Here is a 26,240-nt window from a genome sequence, read left to right as displayed (position 1 = left end):
TCTGATAATTATTGCTAACTTTAATATAAAATTGAGCACCCCTTGATTTATGAGGGGTGATAAACCGTTTCCGATCATTTTGGTCAGACCAGTTTCGCCTTCTCGCCTCCTTCAGCTAGGGTTTTATGCGTTATTTAAATATTTAACTACAAATCATATGAAAGAACAAAACTATCCTGGCTCGGAATTATTCCGAGCTCTTTCTGAGGATGGCGGGAATGTTAAACGCCTCTGACAGTTCAAAATTATGGGAAATGACCAAATAACCTCGCAGTGTATCCAGTCTGTCCGATGCGATTCGGCTTCTCGCAATCTTCAACGGTGATTTTATGTGTTTTTTACGAGCCCGGTAAAGGCAATCTTGTGAGTTGAGCTTTAAAAAAATTAGTGACCGTTAGTCGATGATTATTCGGAAATCGTGAGATGTGGTCTGGTGTAGGTTTCAGAAAAACATTTTCTTTATCGTGCCAACGTTTCGATCTTTATTGAGATCATCTTCAGGGCCTGGGATTTACAAACATTGTTTAAATTTAACAAATATTTCTGAAACCTACATCACACCAGTCCGCATCTCACGATTTCCGAATAATCTTTAAAAAAATGTTATTGTTGGTAAGAACTACCCAGTTTTGAAGAAATTGCAGGTTATAAAAAATTGTCTGCTGCATAAAACAACCATGAAATTTATCATTCAATACGTAGCGACTGATCCAATTTTGGTTTTAGCCAACAAGTTAAAGCTGGAAATCCTCTAATTCCGAACTTGGCGAGTTCTGTACACATGTCTGGAAAGGGTAGCCCACATATTGCACCCACCAACCCATCCTTTGTTAGCATAACGACTCACACATTGACTTTTATGAACCGTCCCGAGTATAATACACCCATAGTCCTAGCGCTGCTGCTCTCGCTTGACCTACTGGTTTTATTGTTAACCCCTGGCCTTATTAAGTCTATTTCCGCTATTGTTAATATCAGAGATCCGGATTTCCGATTTGTAATGAGTTTGTTTAGCTTCACCATGAACAAGCCAAACATTACATGTCATTTGATACTGTGTTATTAGTAAATTGCATATCGATTTTGACAGATAAAAAATACTATTGGAAAAAAAACGGAACGATGATTAGTCATTAAATCGTAGAACAATCCACTTGGGATTGAAGAGGTGATAAACCTGCAGTTTGACCGTTTCCGATCATTTTATGACATTGACCACCAAACAGCCAAAACAAAATTAGGCAAACGAAAATGATCGCTTACGAAAAGGAACCAGTGTACTAGAAATACCACTGAAGATTGACCCATAAAAATAATATGACAATTACATAACAAATAAATTTGGGAGGGCGGCGGGGTGTTCGTATCCTCGACATCCTCCCGGCATTCACGCAAATAAATACAGTCATACAGGTAGAATCTTTCAACCCATATGTACAATTAAAAATTAGGCCGAGAGACATCGGCAAACTTTCACGCACTTATTAAAGGAAACTGGACTAAACAGAAATCTCATAGACATACCACTGAATTGGCGAGAAGGCAGAACATGTCTACCAGATCAAAACAGCGAGAGTAAGCAAACCAAAATGATTACTAATGACGAAATACTCAGATGAGTCAGAGTACTAGAAATACCACTGACGATTGAACCATAAAACTAAAATGAAAATTGCATAATAAATACAGTTGGAAGGCCGGGATAGTGTTTGTATCCTCGACGTCTTACTTTCACGCAAATAAATACATTCATATAGATACAACCTTTTAAACCATATGTACAATTAAAAGTAAAAGACATCGACTGGCAGAGACAACATCGTCACACTTCCTTTTTCACGCACTTATAAAAAAAGAGTGGACTACAGAGAAATCACACGGACCTAGCAATGAAGTTGGCGAGAAGACAAAACCCGTCTGACAGATGAAATCAGCGTGCATAATCAGAAGAAAATGATCATGTGTGGTGTTTAGTGAGCGTTAGCCGATGATTATTTGGAGATCGTGAGATGCGATCTGGTGTGATGTAGGTTTTAGAAAAACATTTTCTTTATCGTGCCAACGTTTTATCCTTCCCCACCTCTTCAAAATCCAACATATATAAACATAAAACAATATCTCACTGGCACTCTCAACACGACACACAAGAATGACACATCTACACAGAACACAAACACTTTGAGTGAGTACAAATACGTTGATTGAATTTAAAATTTCTAGCATTGTATAAATTCATTTTTTCCACATTCTACATATATTTGTAAAATTTAAACAATGTTTATAAATCCTAGGCTCTGAAGATGATCTCGATAAAAATCGAAACGTTGGCACGATAAAGAAAAGTTTTTCTAAAACCTACGCCACACCAGACCGCATCTCACGATCTCCAAATACTTAACATATCAACTTAAACTTTTTATATTTCAAATTAACTCTTTTTAACTTTAAATTAACACTTTTTTATTTCTAAGTAGACTTTTAAGTTCAAATGAACCCTTTTTAGTTTAAATTAACCGTTTTTCAAGTTAAAATTAACAACCCTTTTTATGTTCATATTAACCCTATAAACATCAAATTAACCCTGTTTTACTTAATATTCACCTTTTTTAATATGAAATTTACCTTTTATACGTGCAAATTAACCCTTTTTTAAGTTCAAATGAACGCTTTTTAATATCAAATTAATCTTTTCAAACTTCAAATTAACTTTTATAAACTTCAAATTAACTCTTATTTTAAATTTTAAAATAATTTTTTTTAGTAGACATTAACCTTTTTAACTTCAAATTAATCTTTTTTAAATTAAAAACGATCATTTTTATATCAAATTAACCCTACCTTTAAAGCAGTAAAAACTTATTCTTTTAATTTGAGAAATTAAATATAATAAAAAATCGGTTCTGATATGAAATGCTGCATGAAAATTAATTATTATTAAAAAGAAAATTTATATGAAATTAAATATAAAAATAAATGATTCTTCTAATTATTCCAGATTTTTTTAAAATATAAAANTTTCACGCTTATATTTCATACCATCCAGGTATTTGTAATACTTTAAAGAAATGGTTAATTTGAAGTTAATAAGGGCTAATTTGACAAAAAAAGCTGTACTAAAGGAAAAGGAGACAGATAAGAATAATTAGGTTGTACATTAGAATGATGGCAATCTACCTGATCAAAATCTCACTCAACATGTATGAAAATGATTCCATTTCTGTCTTAGAATTTAAAAAAATATTAAGATGTAATATGTGATAATGTTGGCCCCCAGTAATAGCTTCATTAAGATCTTCAAGTTAAAGACGGAGAAGACGAAAATCGAACATCTTGGTGTTACATATCTATTAAAAATGGTTAATGGCCCTTGTTTCTTTTTATCCTTTCATGTAATAAAGTCCAGTTTTGATAGTGCTACGTTGAAACGTAATGAAATACAAAAGTAATTTGGTCAATCAGACCACTAAACATATAGGGGGGTAATGAAATACTTTTCATTACATTTAATAACCTTACATGAAATTCCTCAGGTAGAAAATATTTAATATGGCTTAATTAAAAAAAGAAAAAAAGAAAGATAAGAGTTTTCTGAATCGTCTTGAGAATTGGTGGGGTAGCACGTACCAACCTGAGTACAAAAAGTTTTTCCTTCGTCACCAAGTCTCTTTTCGACTCAATTTCGATTCACTGGGCAGACCAAATCATCCTTAGTTTTTTTTTCTTTTCATAAAAAAAATAAGTCTTTAGACTTTTCTCATGATTGCAACGGAACACCAACCAGGCGACTACTTTCACCAAAAATGTAATATAACAGTTTAAAGCTTTTCCCGAGAGACTTTTGTTTACCTCTAAAAAATTACTTATTGAGTGCTCGGACAGAATAGGAATATAGAACAAAATGTGTCTTGTCTGGCCTCAGGAGGACAGAAGGGAATAGGACTGAGCAGGGAAGTGCCTCAAAAGTACCTACAGGACCAAACATTTCTGTAAGATTCTAAACTACAATATTCAGGCAAAATACTTAAGAATGTCTAGTCTTAGTTTATTTTTATTTTGATTTGCATATTTCTTTACAGTCTTCACTAAAATTTTTAACTGTTATAAATTATTATTTTCAATGGACGCTTAGATTGTGAGAGGACAGAGGGTGTTTAGAGTTTTGTGAGGTAAATTGTGCAGTATGACAGGATTGTGTATTGAGGCCAATTTTATTTATCCTTATCGACGTTCTTTCCGTTAGTAGAATATGGGATAAGAACAAGAAATGTCATAAAATTTCATGGGATCAAGTACACAAAACTTTTCCAAGCTAATCCCAATGGAATATTTCACTCAGCTTTAAAAAATCGAAAATCATAATTTTTCGGAGGATCGTATGATGATTTTCTTAAGGGAAAAGTATGTTAAAAAGAAGTATAAACATCCAAATGCCATCCTCTTTCCTCATTTAAGGCTAAATGTACACTTTAACGTACGTTTATCCGTCACCACGTGACATACCAAATAATCTTTATTTATTTGACTTCTAAAGAGAAATTTACAGTAACTCAAAGCAACTTATGGATTGTTAATAAGAAGTTCTTTTTGGGGGGCGGCCGTGGAAAGGCGAATATGACGTCTTAAAAAATAAGTTAAGAGGAAAAGTAAACCTAGTAACAGTGTAATGCACTTTCCGAGGTTTGAAGATAAATAAGGGTCAGTTCCACAATAGATTTTTAGGTGGCAGTGTAAGAAAGGAGACTTTGGTTATAAAAATAACCTTACCTAACCTTATTCATCCCGAACTATAACCATACCTACGCTAACTTGTCTCTAACCTAAATCATAACTTAATCTGACCCTAAGGTAACATGTTAATTGGCAAGAACCAATGAAAATAATTGTCCTTTGTAAAGGTTATTGCTCATTCAATTACTGCCTAAAGAAATGGAAAGAAACTTAGACAGAAGCCAGTTGACTCTGCCACTTCGGAACTTGTCTTATGTGACTACGAAGCATTAGGCTACTTAGTAGCAATTTTAGGGGTTTGGAAATAAAAAAGGGTCAGCTCCACAATATATTTTTTAGGTGGCAGTGCAAAGGAAGGAAACTTTGGTTCCAAAAATAACCTTACCTAACCTTACTCATCCCGAACTATAACACTTACTATAACAATACCTACGTTCCAATTTGAGTATATGTACCGCCGTAGCGGTGGCCGCAACGGTTTAGGCGTTGACACGGCGCTCATCACTGTAAGGTAAAGGTCCCGGGTTCCAATCCAGCGGCCCTGCATTCGAACCCGACATACTTACAAATGTGATTTTTTTCAAAAACATCGGCACCCTGAGGGTTTTTTTTTGCAAAATTAGACAGAATTTGATTTAATGAACTTTATTTTTACTTTTAACTTATTTACTTTATTTTTACTTATTTTTTTAACACAATAACAATGTTTATTTATCAAATTTTACGCTTTTTTTTCAAAATGTATGATAATAACTAAACCATAAATGCGAGAAATCATAAAATCAACACAAAATAAACACTAAACATTTGAAACAAAAAACCTCAACTAAAACTCAAATTTATAAACTAAATAAAGCATATTCTATGGAAATTGCATATGCTATGCTAAGGAAAATGACTAAAACTGTATGTAGAATCGATCGTATATTTTTAGTATTTTTGTTCCAGTGCGAAGTTGTGCATTGTATAAATTGTGCCATGGAACGGGATGGAAAACGACAATGGTACAGCGGGCAAAGAGTTTATGAGTGGGCATTCTCATAATAATTTACACAGCTAATTCGGCCATAATTATCACAAATCTGTTAGTGGCCCGGCGGAAATCCAACCGCCCGCCGATTTGTAAATTTGAGCGTAGGACGATGAATTTCACGAGCCAGGGGCGAATCATGAAGTCTTTCACGCTTTTCAGCGTTTTCATCAATGAACGAACCACATTCTGATAATTGAATTAATTATGATTTTTTAAATTATAAATAAGGCAGGTTAAAAATGAACGAATTTTTTCAGGGAAGAACAAGTGTTAACATTGAATTTTTTTTCAACCAAAATCATAATATTGTCAGATTTGGTTGGAGACAGCGAGGTTGTCTTGGAGGTCAGACGGATTTCAGTTTCTCTCCATCTTCAGTGTGTCTGTGTTTTTTGACAACCCATCCTGGTCAGGAATCGACTAACTTAATTTAAACAACTCACATTGTAGGAGGAATATTTTTTGTCTATTTAAATTTAATCCAACTTTGGCAAGATTTCTTCTTATTTTGCTTTAAACGTTCCATATGCTTTATTCCATGTTTATTAGGCTTAATAAATTGCATTTTCTTGTGTAGTAAAAGGTAAACGATTAAGGTGAATGAGAGGTGACAACTTTGATAAAAAAGTTGAAGATTCATTCAAGATAGCATTAATCCATTGAAGCATTTCTGAGCAAGTGAACTTCTGTCACGAGACGGACTTGCATTGGATTCGCCGTTTATAATTAAATGATTTTACTAAATTTTTTTAATTTTAATTAAATTTTTGTTTCTTAGAGAAACAAATTTCAATGTTTTCTTCTCGTTAAAAAGTTAAGAAATTACTACGTAAAATAAACCATTAATTTGAGATTTAAAAAGGTTAATTTGATGTCAAAACTTGTTAGTTTGAAATTAAAAGTGTTAATATGAAGTTAAAAAAAGGAAAAAAAACATTATAAAAAAATTTTTGTTTCTTAAAGAAAAAAATTTCAGTTTTCTTCTCGTTAAAAAGTTAACAAATTAGTACGTCATTTAAAACGTTAATTTGAAATTTAAAAGGGGTAATTTGATGTCAAAACTTGTTAGTTTGAAATTAAAAGTGTTAATTTGAAGTAAAAAAAACTTAATTTGATGTTAAAAAGGGGTAATTTGTATTAAACTACAACCTTTTGTGCATAAATTGAAACTGATCCCAAGAGTTTTCGACCTTTAGAACTTTTCAAATAATTATTTGAAAGTTGTGAATAAATTGTTCTGGAATTGCTATCTCTTAAGCTGTTTAAAAGATTGCTGATTGATGATTTATATAAGCTCAAATCTGCACATTTCTGTACAATTAATGCACACACATCTACAGAGTAGAGCCTATCACTTCACGCAGTCCACCGGCAATTCAGTCTTTTGTAATTTACAGCAAATTACCGGCAGGCCTCGAGAATCAACCACCCTGGGAGGTTGCGATCTTGGGTCAGACAGGACTTATCCGTCCAGCCACTGAGATTGGGCTCTGGGGGATTCCAACAGCTAGGACAGCACCCAAAGCAGTCATTTCCTAAATCCAAATCCATTCACGCTCCCAATCATTCATAAATACAATCTTTCCTATTTACATACCATTCAATCAGTTAGGGCATTGGAGACTCGATATTCCTCCATTATATAACTACCTAATTGAGGTACCTACTCAATATTCAGACATTGACTCTCTCACAGTACACATTCACGCTAATAAACACATTCACTCTCAACACATGCTAGGAACACAAAACTATCAGTACTAAATGAAATAAAATAACCCTATTTCCTTCAGGAATCGGAACAAGGGCCCAGATACTCGTTGCCGTGCTGCAGCACGATTCTCATATCGGGTGACTTTCCTACGTGCTCTCTATATAGAGCCAAGAAATTGCACCCTTCAGTTAGGTAGGACACATCAAGGAACGTTTCTCTGCATGCCGGATACATACGTGGACTTTGGCCCAGAAATAAGCATCCGTGTGACAACCTTACATGGCCGATTCTTAATTAGGATGACCCTTTTCTACGAGTCTGGTCCTCCGAGGGCCACTCTGTTTAAATGACTCTCGTATTAAAGTAAATTATTGTAAAAAAATTCCTTTCATATTACAACATCGTTTAACATAACTTTGCTGTGAGAAGAATATGTCTGTAACGTTTGTATATCGTAAATTGGCGGCAAAGGGAAAAATTTTACTTTTCTTCAAAACCCTTCATTATTTGTAAGATTCTTTTTTTTTTCATTTTTTAGAGCAATAATAGGCAAACATTCAATACTGAGCAGGTGTGTAAAACACAGCAAAGGAAGAATAAATATTTATTGTATAACAAAAAATATTAAAATTTTTTCTTAAAGCCGTTGCGAAAACAAAACGATTTCATGAATTTGAAAATCCTTAGCTATGAATTTTTATTTTGCTAACAAAAATAATAAAACAATAAAAATAACGTTTGTTTTAGACTAAATAGATTTTGAGAAAATGTCACCCAAAAATGGCATCTTTTGACCTATTTTTGAACAAACGAATGACCTTTAAAAATTCCTAACTAGGGTAAATTTAAAAGGTTGATAGTTTTAAACAAAGAACAGACTCTCAAGAAAAAGAAATGCGCGTCACGTACCTGGTGGCCATCCTTAACTCCCCATCCCCTTTACTAACCTCACAACCTATCATTCCCCACCCTTTCCCTACAGTAATCTCTTCCCTTTTCCTATCTTCGGCATCCCAGGGTTTAAGGAGAAGGGGTGTGCCGATTCAGCTCTAGTGGCAGCCCCACGGACCGACTAGGGAGTAGGGGTCGCTTCTCGATTTTGCGAAAATCAGCGATGCTCCAAAGAATTTAACAGAGGCCATAGACCAAGAAGGCCAGATAGCCAGTGTTTCATGCGGCAGGGACTACCGAATGGGATCTCTATGTCCAGTCGGTGTTGGTGGATTGAGTGGCACCGCACCACACCGGTGGAGGCCACAAAACCAAGGACCGTCCCAGAACTTTGGATTGCAGAAACGTTACTTCTCTTCGATTCGGCACTCACAACAAGAAAAAGAGTAAGACGTGAAATTGAAAAAAAAAAAAAATCGTTAGGACTGTTGAAATCAAACTTTCATATATAAGATATTCGGTAATACATAAGAAAGAAGATTTTAAGCATGACTCGCCCATTAAGCTCTGCAGGATGTTAACACATCAATTGGGATTCTGATACAAGTAAAGATAAACTGGCAAGCCAATTGCTGATAGAAGTGGATAATCTAATTCATGAGGAAATGCTTAAAGAAACGGTACATTTCCTGGATATTCCTGTCTTCACATCCCCTCATAGAAACCCATACACCAGGGGGTGAGCTCTGCGCTATGTATACTGGGGAGGAGATCAAAGAGGAACTGACCAAGGAGTATTAGAAGTAAGACGTATTAAAAAGAAAACCGAGGGAGGGCTGGTGAACACCACCTCGTCCATTTTGACGTTCGATACGCCCATACCGCCAGCTGAGGTAAGGGCCATTTATCAAAGATAATTTGTCAATACGTACATCGAACGGCACTGATCCGTTGCTTTAAATGTCTAACATCTTGGCAAACGGCATGGAAGAAACGTTATGCCCATGCGGAACATTAATACATTAAGACCAGCCATACCAAGCCAGAGGGTTATGTTTTTAATTTCCCTAGCATTATATGTATATGCGTGATTAGCAATAAAAACAGGTATAAATTAACAAATTACACATTTTTATTGAACCATTGACAATATTATAAACAAAAAATTTTGTCCTTAAAGCTACGATCACAACATAACAAAAATAAAATATTGACTTAAAAAAAATTAATCTTCCGAATAAATTATTTTCTACTATCCAGGAGAACAATGCGTACGCACCTTGAAATCAACGATTTTTTATTGCCACAGGGGACAGTGTTAGGACCATTGCTCTTCATTTTGTACATCAATAATATTTTTGCTTTAGATAGTAATGGCTTGCCGTTTTGTTTTGTCGATGTTAAGGTATTTATTTTTACTGACAATTGCTTTATTAATTTATCAAATATTGTTTCGAACATTTTTAAAATAATTAAAGAATGGATGAATACTAACTTATTATCAATCAATACAAATAAAACCAGTACTATCTTTTACCACTAGACGCAAATATTTAGGAATTTGGTTCGAAGACAATATGAAATTGAAAATGCATGTAGAAAATCTCACCCAACGTATTCGTAAATTATTTTATAAATTCAAAATATTGAAAAATATTCTTGATCTTCACACTCTAAAAACTGTATATTTTGCTTTATGTCAATCATTATTTCAATATGGTGTGATAGTATGGGGCAATACCAGTAAAAAAACTATTACATTAGGTTTGTGTTGCTCAAAAGATTGTAATTAAAATTATACTAAATTCACTATTTTTCGTGGTCCGCTTGACCAATTAATAAAATTCAATTAATTAATGTTTTTAAGTTGAGATAAAAGAGTCGGGTTCGGCTAGCCGAAGGTCGTGGGTTCGAATCCCGCTCGTGTCACTGACTTTTTTATCTCAACTTAAAAACATTAATTAATTATACTAAATGTTCATCCAAGATTTAGTTCTGAAGAATTGTTCAAAAATTTGATGTCTTTAATGTAAAAAAAAAAATCTTTTTGTATTTGGCGCATGCATTTGTACATTTAAAGATAAAACACATAGCTATAATTTGCATGTGTATCCTTCTCGTTTATCCAAAAATTCAAAAATTGTCTTGCTTAAAATTAATTCTGAACTTTTGGCCAAACATGCCTTCATTTTTTCAACGAGGGTTCGCAACAGCAGGGTTGCATCAACCCTCAGGATGCCGGTGTTTTTGAAAAAAAAAGCCCATTTGTAAGTATGTCGGGTTCGAAAGCAGGGCCGCTGGATTCGAACTCGGGACCTTCACCTTACAGTGATGAGCGCCGTGTCAATGCCCAAACCGTTTCGGCCACCGACGCCCCCATGCCTTCATTGTTAGTTTAAAAGCTGTTAATAAATTCAAAAATTATTTAATAAAGCATGTCATTTGTAATATTTAAAGTTCTTCTCATTTTGTTACAGTATGTAAAAAATTTTGTTCTTCAAATCATCAGTTTGTCGAACTGTGAACTATAATTTTTTTTCTGCTCATATCGTGACCTCACGTATAAATATTATTTTGCTTAATATAATGTCACTGTAACCAACTCCAACCTTTGTACTTGAAAGTTCTTATTGAAGGTTGGCATAAGAAATACCTATTTTTGTTAACTTTTTTTTTCTATCTCTTTTCTTATTCTCTGTCGACTGTTTGTGCATGTACTAGAATTGTGAGTAATTTTATTTTATTTTTTAATTCTTCATTGTAAGGATTATGTTTTTTATAATTTGTGATTAAGAATATATTTTGTGTAGAAGTTTAAAAAAATTATAAAATAGGTTTTTAAGATCAGAATAGATTTAGATTAGATGAGAAGTAAGAACTGCTTGAGTTTGAAGAGAACTTATGTGCCAGACCCTAAAGCATATAATTGAGTCGTGTTTAAATAAAAATAATAGTGAATTATATAGTAATAACGAATGTTGCTGTTAAAACAATATTAGTTTGGCAATAAAATAAATTATATCGAAGAAGACGAATAAATAAAATTTTTCTCGTAATATCAAGGGATTCGCCATGTTTAAATTGCAGAGGAGCATAGCAGACAGAAAATATGTAGCCGAGTAATTGCAATTGTTTTGCAATAACAATAAAAAAAAGCACGTTTGCGGTTTGATTTTATTTTATACGGCTGGCACGTTTGTAAAATAGGACGCATAACATGTAGACAATAATATTTCGCACACTAATTGCATTTTTTATGTAGTTTTGGCTCGTTTATCTATTGTTATTTTCAGCAAACCTTAATTGCTTTCCTAATTCCACGAGGAAACGTTGGTGGCGTACGGCATAAATGAGTTTTCCCATTTATGTTTCATCATGGGCCGAACGGCCTATTATACACCACACTTGAATTTAAGTAAATTATGTACTAGGTCGTTGAAGATGTCGTGAAAGTAGATATGACTCTCGTCAGTAAGGAAAAGACCTTTTGTATTAATTAAAATGCAAATGTAGCCTGATTGTCCCCATGTCTTCAATGGAAACATTGTAATCGAAATGCTGTGTTAATTCAATTCGTGAAACGGATAATTACCTTCGGAATTTGTCCGTGTAGGATTCTCTTCTTCGAGAAATAGATTAAATTTGGCCACTCGTTTTAACCGGTTACATTTTGGTTTCAGTCGACGTCAGTTTTGTCTTGACTGACGAGAAGGTGCCGAACGACCAATCACACCAGCCATGACTTATACAAAGCTCCCAGTGAGAGCTTTAATAAAAGCCAAGCCATCACCTCTATTCTTGCTGCTTTACGTTTCACGCCATCTTCAGTGAAGAATATTTCTTCAAGTTATTAAATTATGGATTTTTTCACGATTTTTTTAAAGGGACTCGACTAAATAGGAATTTCACGGCCCTACTAATAAAGATGGTCGCCAAAACCCGTCTGACAGATCCAAAATTCGATGATAGACAAGAATGATATAGGAAAATATCAAAATGCAGGTAAACATTGTGGTTTTCCCGTCAAATTAACTCTTTTCAATTTCAAATTAAATTTTTTAAAATGTCGAAATAACCTTTTTTAATTTCATATTAACCCTTTGTTTAAATCATTAACAAAAATTAAGAGATCACTCTATAATGATCAACTGAGGAACGATAACTATCTATAATTTTTAATTTTAATAAAAATCAATTTTCATATCTTCTTCCATTTATTTTAAATTAAAAACTAATTCGAAAATACCATCTGCTAAGCTTTTTACTAAAGAAAGGCCTATTTGTAAGTTAAAAATGTTGATTTGCATTTAATAAAATTAATTTGAAATTAAAAAGTCTTTAAATGTACTTTAAAGAACACAAGAAAAAAGAAAAAAGTTGGAGATAGTATGAAATAAACATGTTAAGAAAAATTCCTGAATACTTTTGAATTAGTTTTAAATGTAAAATAGTAGGACTGTTAGGAAAACACAGAAAAATTTATTATAATTAAAATAAAAACTTATAAACTATTAAGTATACAAATAAAGGATTCTTATTTTAATTTAATGTTTTAAACATAAAATAGATTTTTATTTAAAATACCATGTAAAAATTGATTACAATTAAATGTTATATAAAATTATATATAAAAAGAAATTATTCTTCTATTAATACGATTTTTTTTTAACTATGATATTATAATTTTGTAGACTTTTGTTGTTTTACTTAACATGCTTGTATTTCATGCCATCTAAGTTTATAATGCTTTAAAGAAAGTGTTCAATTGAAAACAAAAAGGGTTAATTTAAATTTAAAAATGGTTAATTTGCTGTTAANAAGATCGAAACGTTGGCACGATAAAGAAAATGTTTTTCTGAAACCTACATCACACCCGACCGCATCTCACGATATCTGAATAACTATCGATCAACGGTCACTAATCTCTACACATAAAAACAAATGATTCTTCTGTTAACATGAAATTTTTTGAAGCATAAAAGCATAATTTGTGGTTATTTTTTTAAATTTTCCGTGTTTTTTTAATTTTTATTTATTTTTTCATTAAACAAAAAATTGAAATTCAATTAATTAATCTTTATGTAAGGCATTGGTTGAAACGAAAAAGTTAGTGTCACGAGCGGGATTCGAACCCACGACCTTCAGCTAAATACGCCGGGACTCTACCACTTGAGCTATCGTGACTTCGACCCACTCGGACACTAAAAGTCTTTAATTAATTGGAAAGAATTTATTTGGTCAAGCGGACCACGAAACCTAATAAATAAATTTAAAAAAAAAATTAAATTACAAATTATTAATAAAATCACTAAAAAAATTGAAAAGTAAACACCCCACAAATTATAAATATAAAAAACAATAAGTCTTTGAAACAAATCTATGTTACATAATACAAATTAAAATTATAATTGAACCTTATGGGTCTTTATTTTTATTTTTTATTTTTCAGGGTTATATTTCATACCTCATAAGTTTTTTTAATGCTTTAAAGGTTCGGTCCATTTGAGAATAAAAGGTTCAATACAAAGTTAAAAATGGTTAATTTCAAATTAAAAAGGTTAATATGACGGAATAGAGCTATATTCCACATTTCGTCAAAACAGAGGTACGGCAGATTACAGATTTCCTGCATAAAACCCATGTATATCTACAATTTGTAGTTGTTTACGTTACAATTAAACCAAGGTGATTAAAGATTCTACTTCTGGCAATCGAAGAAATGCTAGCTCATTATGACAAGGTGTGGCTTTGGTTAATATTTTGGATAAATGTGAGGCGTTAATGAGCAATCACGAAGGTATGTTGTTTAATCGATGCACCGTATCAATCACACACAAGCTGCGAGAATATGATGAAGATGATGTGGTAAAACCTTCGGAAAAGATGATGCCCAAATCGTTACCGATTTTGCGCCTTTCAAGCTTATGCACTTTCACATCTTGGCTGATTTAAAATGCTTTTTACTATTTTTGTTTGTTTTTTTACTTTTCGAAAACGTCCAGTGGTAAAATCTCATTAAGTTGTTACCTTGTTTGGTTTTAAAAATTAACCTCTCCACATTCATAAATATATACGTCAAATGTTGATTGCTTTTATCTCAGTTTTTTACTTTTTCCGTTAAAGTCGACACACACGAATTTGACGTGATGTATCCGCACGTGGGGTGCCGTCACGCCAGAAAAGCAACAGTTGAATGTTAACACCTCAGCTGACAGCGTTCAAGCTCTTTTGATGCATTACACGAGCACTGTAGACTGAAGTTTTTTTTTCGTTTTCGCATATTCTGTAAACGATATATGATTTAAAGCCACGAAGAAAAATCCTAACGCAAAGTCATTCCAGCCACCATCCAGAAGATAATTTTGTTTTTTAACGTTAACGACCCTAATCGAAGAATGGGTATGATTTTAACGACTTCACCTCACGAAAACCCGATTATCTTAGGGGCACAACTCACCTTTCCCATTTTCCTTTTCCTAAAATCCTATTTAAAGTATTAGGTAATCGCTGAAACTGTAAAATTTAATTTTTTAGTTGTTGAAATAAATCTGTCACGCCCTGGTTAAACTTTTACAATTCCATCACAATTCTCTTTAGAAGAACGATATAAAAAGGAGGCGACGGACTTTGCGAGTTCGGGCATCCCCGAGGCGGTGGCGGAGGATATTAAGTTTCCTGTTACCCTAGGAAACCCAGATTCTGTTTGTGAGGGGGCCGCCTGAATAGAATCCGAACAATAGATTTGTCTATTATCTATTTTTCGATGTGCCCGTTCGATAAATTTTAAGGCTGTGCGAATGACCCCGAAAAAGATTTACTTTACTGTATTTTTGCATCAATTTTTGTTAAATCTTAATTTATAGATTTTCTTAAGGTGATGTTAAAAGACCATCAAATTGATTAGGTGACTTCAGCGTACAAAAAAGCAGATAATTAACATAGCGACTATTACCCCCACATGTCAAAAAATGGATCCATTTCCAAAATTTCACGGGAAAATTTGGTTGAACGATTAAAAAAAAAAATCCTCGGAGGCATTGAAAAACGATATCACTTTGTGTTAAAACCGGTTTTTCATTACAACCGGGCGTCAAGTCAATGTCAAACGGGTTCGTTTAAAGTAGAATGGTTCTATCAATATTTAGCGAGTAAGCGTCTTGTGTTGTATCTTTCCGAACTGTTTAGGCTGATCCCAGGGGCGGTCGATTTAACGAACCGGCAACCATGACTGGATACAACACAACCCCTGACCTACAACAACCACCACCTCGACGACGTCCTCGTAAGCCAATTGTTCATCTCTCAACCTAATTGTTTGATTATGTTTAAAAAAAAATCAATTCACAAATTGAAATTCAAACTGGAAAGAAGTGTGTTTTGGTGAAAATAGCTACATATGTTAGAGGCTGAATTAGTTGTCGATAGTACCCGGGTCTAATTTTAATGGACAAAACGTACAAGACTGATTTTAGAAAACAAATAAACAACACAGGAGAGACTAGGTTACGCAGTGTTAGGGTTAGGGCCAAAAACGGATCTGTTTACGTCAAGTTAAGGTTTGGCTTAGGGACGGGTTAGGTTACATATCCATGGTTCAATGTTTTTCCGTGTAGCGAGTATGCAAGTGCAAAGCTTTTTCTTAATTTTTGTCCTGGGATACATCCACATAGAACCGAGTATCTTTGTAACCCTTTGTTGGATAAATTAAGGTATAAAATAGTTTAAAGCCAGAAACACACTTACCCGATGCTACCCGACGCCTTGCGTTTGGGTGGGGAGTGCACATCTATCCGACGCAAGCACACGTCGCGTACAGTCCACAGCGTTTATCACAATAATCACTATCACAATCGCAACGCATCTTTTGTTCTTAATGCACTATTTTGAGCAAAACCTTGTAATAAATTGTTAGTTAAATTTTATGAGCACAACCATCTAATAAATTGTTTGTTAAACTTAATTGTTTTAAATAAAGTTACTCCTAACCATCATAATTAAACAATGTTTATAAAAACTTATGCATTTTTGATCTCGTTTAATTTGGTTTACATTAAAATAACATGTTGTAATTAATATAACGACAAAATTACATGTACTTAGTTTGAAATAAACTACAAAAAATATGAGTGTCCTGTTCTGATGCTACCCGACATTACAAAATGGTGTAATTTTACGAGCAAAACTATGAAATAAATTGTTAATTAAATTTTATGAGCAAAACCGTGTAATAAATTGTTCCAATTTTAGTATATGTACCGCCGAAGCGAGTACAATAAATTGTTAGTTAAATTCATTATATCAAAAAATCGTATTCCGGTGTTTTGATTAATTTTCTACCAAACCATTAAAATTAATTTTTTAAATAAAAACTAATTAATTTTTAATCACAGTTAATTTGGTTTATATTAAAATAAGTATGTTGTAATTAATATAACGACAATAATACATGTAGTTTGAATAAAAATATGAGTGCTCGGTTCTTTTGTCTTCGACTGTACTCGATGCGACCCGACGAAAATCTGGACAGTGGGGATCGCATAGCATCGGATAGATGTGCACGGGGGTAATGGAACCTTATGGAAAATCGGAGTTTGGATTTGCATCGGGTAGCATTGGGTAGCGTCGCATGGCGTAGCATCGGGTAAGTGTGTTTCTGGCTTAAGGGTGATTGGTGCCCTGACATCTTTTTCGTCTTTTGCTTTTATGCAAGGGTAATTTGGTTATTTCCCCCAATGTCCAACTGTGCTTTAAACCTATCTCAAACTGCTCTTAACTTTACAGCTGGTGAGTTGTCTTTATGTTTATCGACACTGAAGACAGCATTACGTTTATTGTGGTTATTTCAACAACTCTTTAAACGTGTTTAATTTTTGCTAGATTCATGTTCTCTTCCCTCTCGGGATTTTTTTAAGGATAACATTTTTGACCCGTTAAAGCTGAAAACTACTAAGCTGGGATTTTTATTTGTTATAAACTCACTAATTTCGTGGTCCGCTTGACCAATTAATATATTACAATTAATTAAGGTTTTTAGTTGAGATAAAAAGTCAATGGCACGAGCGGGATTCGAACCCACGATCTTCGGCTAGATACGCCGCCGCTCTACCACTTGAGCTATCGTGACCTCGATCCACTCGGACACTAACTTTAACCTTTTAAGAACGGAAATGGGTAGGTTGGGCTGGGATAGGAATGGTCTGGTTGTATCAAGTTAGAGTAAGGTAAGGTTCAATGTCCACTTCCCATATCACCGAACACTTTTTCTAACCCTTTGTCTAATGATCTGCGTTTTTGGCAATTAGGTATGATGCAAAATAAACTACGCAAAAATGAATAGGGTTATTTGAAATGTATTCTTTTTCTTTATAACCTTTATTATTATCTTATTCTAATAGTACCCGAACAGGAGGATTTTGTTGTTTCTTCTAATGTCTGATATTTCCTTAATCCGTCTCAAACTGATCTGAACTTTACTACTGATGAAGTCGTATCGACCTGAAGAGCGCATTATGTAGTATCTCACCAAAGCTTTGAATGCTTGTAAAGCTACTGAACTGGGATATCTTAATACTTTTTAAAAGGATAGTTCCTACTCACAGTAAGTGTCACTACAGTGTGTACTGCGAGTAGGAACTATCCTTTTAAAAAGTATTGAACACCACACTCACTCCATCATTTATCATTTCTATTAATGGGATATCTTATACTTTTTGTCCTTTTCAAGACAGAAATGAGTAGGTTTGGTTAGGTTAAGTCCGGTTACGTCAGGTTAGTGTTAGCGTTATAATATATCCATGATACAGTGTTATTCCGTGCAGTGAGAAACGCGAGTTTTGAACTGGGTCCGCATTTTTTCGTTGAATGCTATTTTTCCTTTTTATTAACAGTCTTGAAATCCAATTAGTCAACATAACCTTTATGTGGAAGGAAAAGTAGCAATACGTCTAATATGCGTAAAACCAGCAGTATTTTTTTTTTAATTTTAGCTACATAGAGAGAGAATTTTTCAGAGAAACGTTATATTGAATCCAGCAGTTTTGTCGGTGATACAAATAGAAAATTAAATATTCATAAAATAAATTATTATCAAAGGTACTCCGGCGGACGATATCTAATAAAAAAGCCTTCCCTGAAGGTTTATAAATTTTAAAATCTTTCTTGTCCTTAACGTTTTGTTTTAAAAAGCATTGTTAAAGATAATAACTATACTTAGCATTGTTAGATGAAATCTTGGTTGACATGTTAAGTCTAATGAAAAATTTTTAAAGTAAAAAACGTTTAGTTGAGCAATCTAATTGTTTATTGAGTTTTTTTTAATGCCAAAATGAAATATTTAATGAACAATAAGTACAGGTGGAAGCTTTCTTAACTTAAAAGTGCATATTGCACTTAAATTCGCAACCAATTTTTTCTCTATGTATTTATAATATGAAGCTTAAAGTTTTAATTTACCTCCTCGGACTTCACAGGTCAAATGGAGATCTGAATCCTCAGTGAGGGGGCCGACACTGTTCACCAACTCCCGTCCAGAGTTGTCGAAGACCAGTAATTGGTGAGGAGGCACTGAAACAAACAGGAAACATTATGTTATTATGTCATCAATTAATTAATATTAATTAATTTAATAGTTTTATTTTAAGTGAAACAAAACACAGTGAAAACGGTCGTCTATTAGGATTAAAAAATTCCTGTCATTGTTCAGATCCTAAAGGTGTCAACTTACAAATTCCCCCTGGTTTTCTCAAAAACTAATCAACCTAGACATAAAATTAAAAAAGTATTTTTCTAAGCATACTCTTTTTTCCAAACATTGAATTTATGGCAGTTTGTTAGAAAAGTTAAACCTATGAACATTTTTTGAAATAACGTTAAAAAACGTGAAAATCGGTTCAGACAATTTGTTTTTAGTTGGGAGTCAGGGACAGAAAATCAGGAATCGAACCCATGACCGAGCGGTCAACGAGCCAAGATTCTGATACCGTAACCACTAGTCTACCTCGACCCCTAAATTTTACTGAAGTACATCATTTCTCTTTTTCTTTTAATTGTATTTCGAATCAATTTTTACGTGGTATTTTATACGATAACCCTTTTACATAAAATTCTAGAATTAAAAAAACAACAAAAAAAAACTTTATTTTTATGTCCGTTACATTTCGTGGTCCGATTGACCAAATAACTTCTTTCAATTAATTAATTTTTATGTAAGGTATTGGTTGAGATAAAAAAATAAATAAATAAACTGGCAAAAAGGAGTGTCCGAGGGGATCGAAGTCATGATAGCTCAAGTAGTAGTGGAGCGGCGTATTTAGCCGAAGGTCGAGGGTTCAAATCCCGCTCGTGACACTGACTTTTTTATCTCAACCAACACTTTATTTTTAGATTTAGTTTTATATAACTTTTAATTTTAATTTATTTTCATATGGTTTTGGTTGGTATAATAATTTTATATTAAAAACAAAATTCCTGAATATACAGGAATTTCACTTTATTTAAAAAAAAAAAAAATGTAAATAAAAAGGGTTCATTCAAAGAAAAAAGAAATACACTTTTCAAAACAACTTTCTTCTTTTAAATTTGTCTTGCCCCTAATCCTTTTTTATACACAATTATAAATTTAATTTGCAGTTAAAGAGGGTTAAGTTGATGTTATAATGTGTAAATTTGATGTTAAAACTGCAAAATTTGAAATTAAAGAGGTTAATTTCAATTTAAAAAAGGTTAATTTGAAAATAAAAAGGGTTAATTTGAAATTAAAAAGAGTTAATTTGACGTTAGAAAGGGGTAATTTGATGTTAAAAAGGGCTACTTTCATGTTAAAAAGTGTTAAGTTGAAATTAAAAAGAGTTAATTTGAAGTTACAAACCGCTAATCACTCGTCTATTTCGACCCCAATTTTTTTATAGTTGAAGTATATTTTGCTTTTCTCTATTTCTTTTGTTGTTGTTTTTTATTTTGCAGACTATGCGTATGTTTATTATGTTTATCCATGAGTGTATACTTTGTATCTTTCTCTTGTTTTATTTGTAAATATAATTTTCTCACGCTTTTTGCCAATATGCTAGATTCAACTCGAGCCATTTGTATTTATGTTTTCAAATGAAGGCACCTACTATTTAAAGTAGGGTCGAAAAATATCTCGTTCTTTAATAAGGTAGAAAGGAAGAGAACAAAGTCCTGTCAATTTGATGTCTTCCCGTTCTGTTGAACCTTCGCCCCCGATGGTGAAATTTAAGGTGCGCCTTGAATCCCTGAGCCGGCCGTTATCACTTTTTACGACCTGTCACGAGCAGATGGTAAGAAACATTAAGAAACGGCTTTCCTTCGGATTGTCTCTCCAAACGGGCTGGCAATTAATCCTCAAAATAGAGCCGAGGAAGTTAACAATAGACAAAGGCTTCCGGTGTCACGTATTCTTGATTTTGAATGAAGCGGGTCGATAGACGTGGATCTGCACCGTCAACTTCCTCAACCCCGTTCTTCAAACTCGTCTCATCCTGTTTTAACTTTGAGATTTTTTGGGACGAACATGGTTTTAGTATTATACACAAATAATGCACGAGTAAACTTTTTCTTTGCGACAAACTGTGACAAAAACATATATGTGCATTTAAACTTTGATTGTGATGTTTAATGGCTATGCTACCAAACAAAATACCGATACTGGTACATTTTTCCGATTTCCGGGTGGAATTGACCATTTTTTATTTCCAAACCTCGAAAAGGACATAATTCGTAAGCTCGTTGAGTACTTTCTGGGATTCCTGTTCGTTTATTTCTTTAGACGTTGCTATAAAATCTTCAAACAGGTTGTATCATTTCCGGGCAGTACAGCCACATAGTACATGTTCAAATGTTTCTGCCTCTTTATGACTGTTCTCGCTTTTTTTCATTTTTTTAGCAAGTAATTGATTGAGCAACAGCCAGTATAAAGACATTAACTCTCGCCTACTGAGGTGTTACCTTTGGCAAGGCTAGGGTTAACATTAAGACGGGTTAGGTTAGAGTTAACGTTGTGGTTAGGAATGAATAAGGTTAGGTAAGGAAATTTTTGGAATCAATGTCTCCATTTTTTCCACTGCGACCTAGACCTCGAAAAAAAGATAAAACCTTAATGCTTTATAGTCATATAAGAATCTTGCAATGTTTCTGCCCCTTGATGGCAAAATTTGCACGAATATGTTTTTTAACCAATTATTATCTTTGATTCTCCTCAACTGTTTGAGTTGTTACCTTAGGTGTGTTTAAGTTTATAGTAAGGGGCGGGTTAGATTAGAGTTGGGGTTAGGGAAAAGTTATAGTTTCATATCAGTAAGGTAAGGTGTTTTTGCAATCGACGTCTCCCTTCCTTCCACTGAGACCTAAAAAACTATTGTGAAATTGACACTTGTTAAAAAACAACAACCGAAAAGTACTACTAAGTAGCTTTTTGCCACATAAGACATGTTCCGCTGTTTCTGCCTCTTTTTTACAAAATGTACACGTTTTGTCTCTGTTAATATCGTTTTTTATCCAGGTTGTAATTAAATGGGCACTGATCAGTATAAATTATTAATTTTTTAAAATACAAATTAATTAAGCTTTTAGAAGAGACCATATGAAAATGATTTAAAATTAAAAAATATATAAAATTAAATAAAGGATTCTTTGTTTAATTTGGGATAAAGTGGTGTAAAATTAAATACAAAAACAAATTATTTTTCTATTAATTGTAGATTTTTTAAAATATAGCAACATTGTCTAATTATTAATAAATATTTGACATTAAAAACAGTTTCGAATTACTAGAAGAATCAGTTGTTTTTACATTTAATTTTAGTTAATTTTCAAATGGCCTCTTCTCAGTTCAATTATTTAAAATTTAAAAAATGTCAGTTTAATTTGGGATAAAGTGGTGTAAAATTAAATACAAAAACAAATTATTTTTCTATTAATTGGAGATTTTTTAAAATATAGCAACATTGTCTAATTATTAATAAATATTTGACATTAAAAACAGTTTCGAATTACTAGAAGAATCAGTTGTTTTTACATTTAATTTTAGTTAATTTTCAAATGGCCTCTTCTCAGTTCAATTATTTAAAATTTAAAAAATGTCAGCTTAAAAGATGAATGCTTTATTTTTATATTGAATTTTAAATAATTTTTAATATTAATCTTAATTAATTTTCATGTGCTATTTTATATGGGAACGATTTTTATATATACATATTTTTTTAAATGATAAAATTAAAAGAAGAATTTTCAATTGTGATAATTTTGTAAATCTTCATACAGTTATTAAGTGCCCAATTATTTTATATTTAAAAAAATCGCGAATATTCAGGAGTTTCACTTTACATGGTTATTTTACAAACTATCTCCTTAGATTTTAAATGAATTAAAAAGGGTTACTTTGCTATTAAAAAAGGTAAGTTAAAATTAAAAAAAGGTTCTTTTGAAGGAAAAAAGCTATATATGGCTTTGGTACATTGTGACTGGGTAAAGATTAATTTTATTTAATTCTTAATTTTAATTGCAATTAATTTTCATACGTTAGCTTATTATTTTATATTAAAAAATTGCAATTATAAGGCATGTTACTTTACATACTTACATTTTAAACCAACTCATAAGTTCATTTAGTAGTTTAAAGAAAGGGTTAATTTGAAATTCAAAAGGATTAATTTGAAGTTAAAAAGTGTTAATTTGGTATAAAAAGGTTAATTTGATGTTAAAAAGTGTTAATTCGACAAAAAAGCTAGATATGTTTTTTTTACATCATGACTGTGTAAAGGCTAATTTTATTTAATTTTTAATTTTAATTGGAATTAATTTTCTTATGGTCTTATAAGAGGACAATTATTTTATATTAAAAAATCGCAATTATACAGTAATGTTATTTTACATAATTAGATTTAATACTAACTCATAAGTTCATTTAATGGTTTAAAGAAAAGTTTAATTTGAAATTAAAAAGAATTAGTTTGAAGTTAAAAAGTGGTAATTTGGTATAAAAAAGGATAATTTGAAGTTAAAAAGTGTTTATTTGAAAATAAAAAAGTTAATTTGATGTTAAAAAGTGTTAATTCGACAAAAAAAGGTATATGTTTTTGGTACATCTAAACTGGGTAAAAAATAATGTTATATAATTTTTAATTTTTATGTACTTTTATAAGAGGTTAATTATTTTCTATTTTAAAAAATTGCAATTTATTTTATACGCTTCAAAGGAAGTGTTAATTTGATATTAAAAAGGATTTATTCGACGTTAAAACCAGTTAAATTAAAATTTTAAAAGAATCAAAATTTGAAGTTAAAAAAAGGTAAATTTGACAGAAAAACTATTATTGTAGTTAATTTTCTCCTAAACTACAGACACGATGCATTGAAAACAATCAAACATTCCATTTGAGAAGATTTTTGATTACACAAAACACAAATTTCTAAGCAATTTCTCCTGCTGTCGTTCATCGTCCAATGTTGAATTTTCCCTGGGATCACACCTATCAAAAATGAGTCACAGTTTCTATTTTAATGAACCTAACCAATTCCAGTTTGTTAGGTTAATTGAGAGGCCTTTACTCCCAGCGGCTTAACGAGCACTAAAGGCTCCTCCATAAGTGACAAGGTTCGAGGGTCCTTAACCGTTAGAAGTATTGTCCTTCATTTGGGAAAAACCGGCTGTAAAAACCAGATTTATTCACAAACTTCTATAGGCCTGTCTACGGTTAGTAGACATAATAAAGGCGATAACCGGCTTCCTGTTACATTTATTATTTTTTTCCTCAACCTTATTATTCTGCAGCCGAAGTTCTGCCCTCTTGACAGAATAGAGAAGGAACCAAGTGAAAATTTATTCAATATTTTTCGTCATTGTTTTTCTTCGCTTATCCCAACACATTTTTAATTAAATAGCGGCATGTTTTTAATATTTTAATTAGTCCATTGTATTTAGTGGTCTGATTGACCAAATTACTTATTTCAATTGATTAACATTTTTATGTAAGGTTTTGGTTGAAATGAAAAGTTAGTTTCACGAGCGGGATTCGAACCCACGACCTTCGGCTCAATACGCCGCTGCTCTAACCACTTGAGCACTCGGACACTAACTTACCATCTCAACCCACCTTTCGAATTTTACCTCCTTATTGCCATTTTTCAAAACATAAAAGTTAATTAATCGAAATAAGTAATTTGGCCAATCAGACCACTAAATGCAATGGATGTAATAAGTAAAACGAAGTATAACTTCACTGAGAGCTCTCCGTGGCCACTTCATATGTCGCCGAGAATCCTGTTTACACGACTTTGAAAATGGCAAAAAGAGGGAAAATTCGAACGGTTGTAGGTTGAGATGGAGAGTTGGTGCCCGAGTGGATCGAAGTCACGATAGCTCAAGTGGTAGAGCAGCGGCGTATTGAACAGAAGGTCGTGGGTTCGAATCCCGTTCGTGACATTAACTTTTTCATTTCAACCAAAACCTTACATAAAAATGTTAATTAATTGAAATTTTAATTAATAACAAACAGCTTATTATACAACCTAGTTGCTTAATTTTTAACCTCCGTCTATACACAAAATATATGAATGTTTGTCTCTGTTTTACATCGATTTTTATGTTTATATTGCCTGAATTCTTTCAGATTTTTTGTATTGTTGTGTTCTTCTTTCACGAGACCTGAAACCGAGGATCCACTCATTTTCTCCGTCTTGACAAAAAGCACGGCGTCCATCATCCCTTTTTATTTTTCACTTCTAATGTTAATCAGAAGTCTTTGTAAGGTTTATCTGTTAGCCGCCTTCTTTAAACTTCTTAATTTATTCCGGGCCGGCCCTCCGTTGGCCGGGCTTCTGGCGAAAAATGACAGGAGGGACTCTAATCAGATCTCAACCTTTGGAAAGCTATAACTAAGCGTTTAACTTACCCAGCGGTTTAACCTTTTCTCCGAGACATGGTCTTATCTGGAAGGAAGGGCCTCTTCAAAAAGACCCCCCCTCTAAATTTTTACCGGTTGAATTATTGGCGACATTTATTTATAGGCTTTGGCATATCTTCTCTTTCCCTTAAAGAAACTGTGTTCAACAACGTTTTGAAAGGTAGTTTAAATATTAAACTCGTAAAATATTTAAACAATTTTCTTTTCTATATGGTTTTATGGATGTTTTTTCATAATTTGTCACAAAATAAACGTTTTAATTTTATTCTTAGCATGAATATTTAACTACAGACAAATCGTTATTTCTCAATAAAACACTTAATATGAAAGAAAGTTGTAAAAAAATAAAAAATATTTCGAAAAATTCACTAATTTCGTGGTCCGCTTGACCAATTAATACATTACAATTAAATAAGGTTTTTAGTTGAGATGAAAAAAAGCTAATGGCACGAGCGGGATTCGAACCCTTCCCACTCGAAGGAGGGAAAACTCATAAGGTGGGGTTGAGATAGGAAGTTGATGTCCGAGGGGATCGAGGTCACGATAGCTCAAGTGGTAGAGCAGCGGCCTATATATTCGATGATCGTGGGTTCGAATCCCGCTCGTGCCATTAGCTTTTTTTCATCTCAACTAAAAACCTTAATTTATTTCTAAAAACTTTATTCCTAGTTTAAATTTTTGAAAATATTGAAATGTTAATAAGATGTTACCTCAGCAAGGGCTGCATATACACTGACAGGCAAGAAATTCCACCCAATTAATTTTTTTCATTGCCTCAATAAATGCAAATTCTGCCCTTAATTTGTCTTATTGTTTTTATCAATAAATATTTGTTTATGTTATGATTTAAATTGGGAATATCAATTGGAGGTAAACACACTTCATCCTTAATCCAAAACAAGGATAAAGGATTTTTCTTTGTTTACTTTCTACGGAATTTAAAATCCATTATTTT

General features: G+C 32.7%; 1 protein-coding gene across 1 annotated transcript in view; it reads right to left on the bottom strand.

Moving 5' to 3' along the window:
- LOC106664685 (hemicentin-1-like) overlaps window positions 1–25,081 on the bottom strand; it is a 173,049-nt gene extending 147,968 nt beyond the window's left edge. The window contains exons 1-2 of the mRNA XM_024226071.1: window positions 24,955–25,081; window positions 18,819–18,929 (exon numbers count right to left, since the gene is read on the bottom strand). Of these exons, the coding sequence (XP_024081839.1) occupies window positions 18,819–18,929; window positions 24,955–25,081 (238 nt within the window). The remainder of the gene's footprint in view (window positions 1–18,818; window positions 18,930–24,954) is intronic.
- Between the last annotated feature and the right edge of the window lie 1,159 nt (window positions 25,082–26,240).

Source organism: Cimex lectularius, unplaced genomic scaffold (assembly GCF_000648675.2).
Source record: "Cimex lectularius strain Harlan isolate CLEC.00 unplaced genomic scaffold, Clec_2.1 scaffold107, whole genome shotgun sequence".
NCBI lineage: Eukaryota > Metazoa > Arthropoda > Insecta > Hemiptera > Cimicidae > Cimex > Cimex lectularius.
Note: the sequence above shows the minus strand (reverse complement) of the source record. Positions and strands in the feature narration are given on the sequence as shown.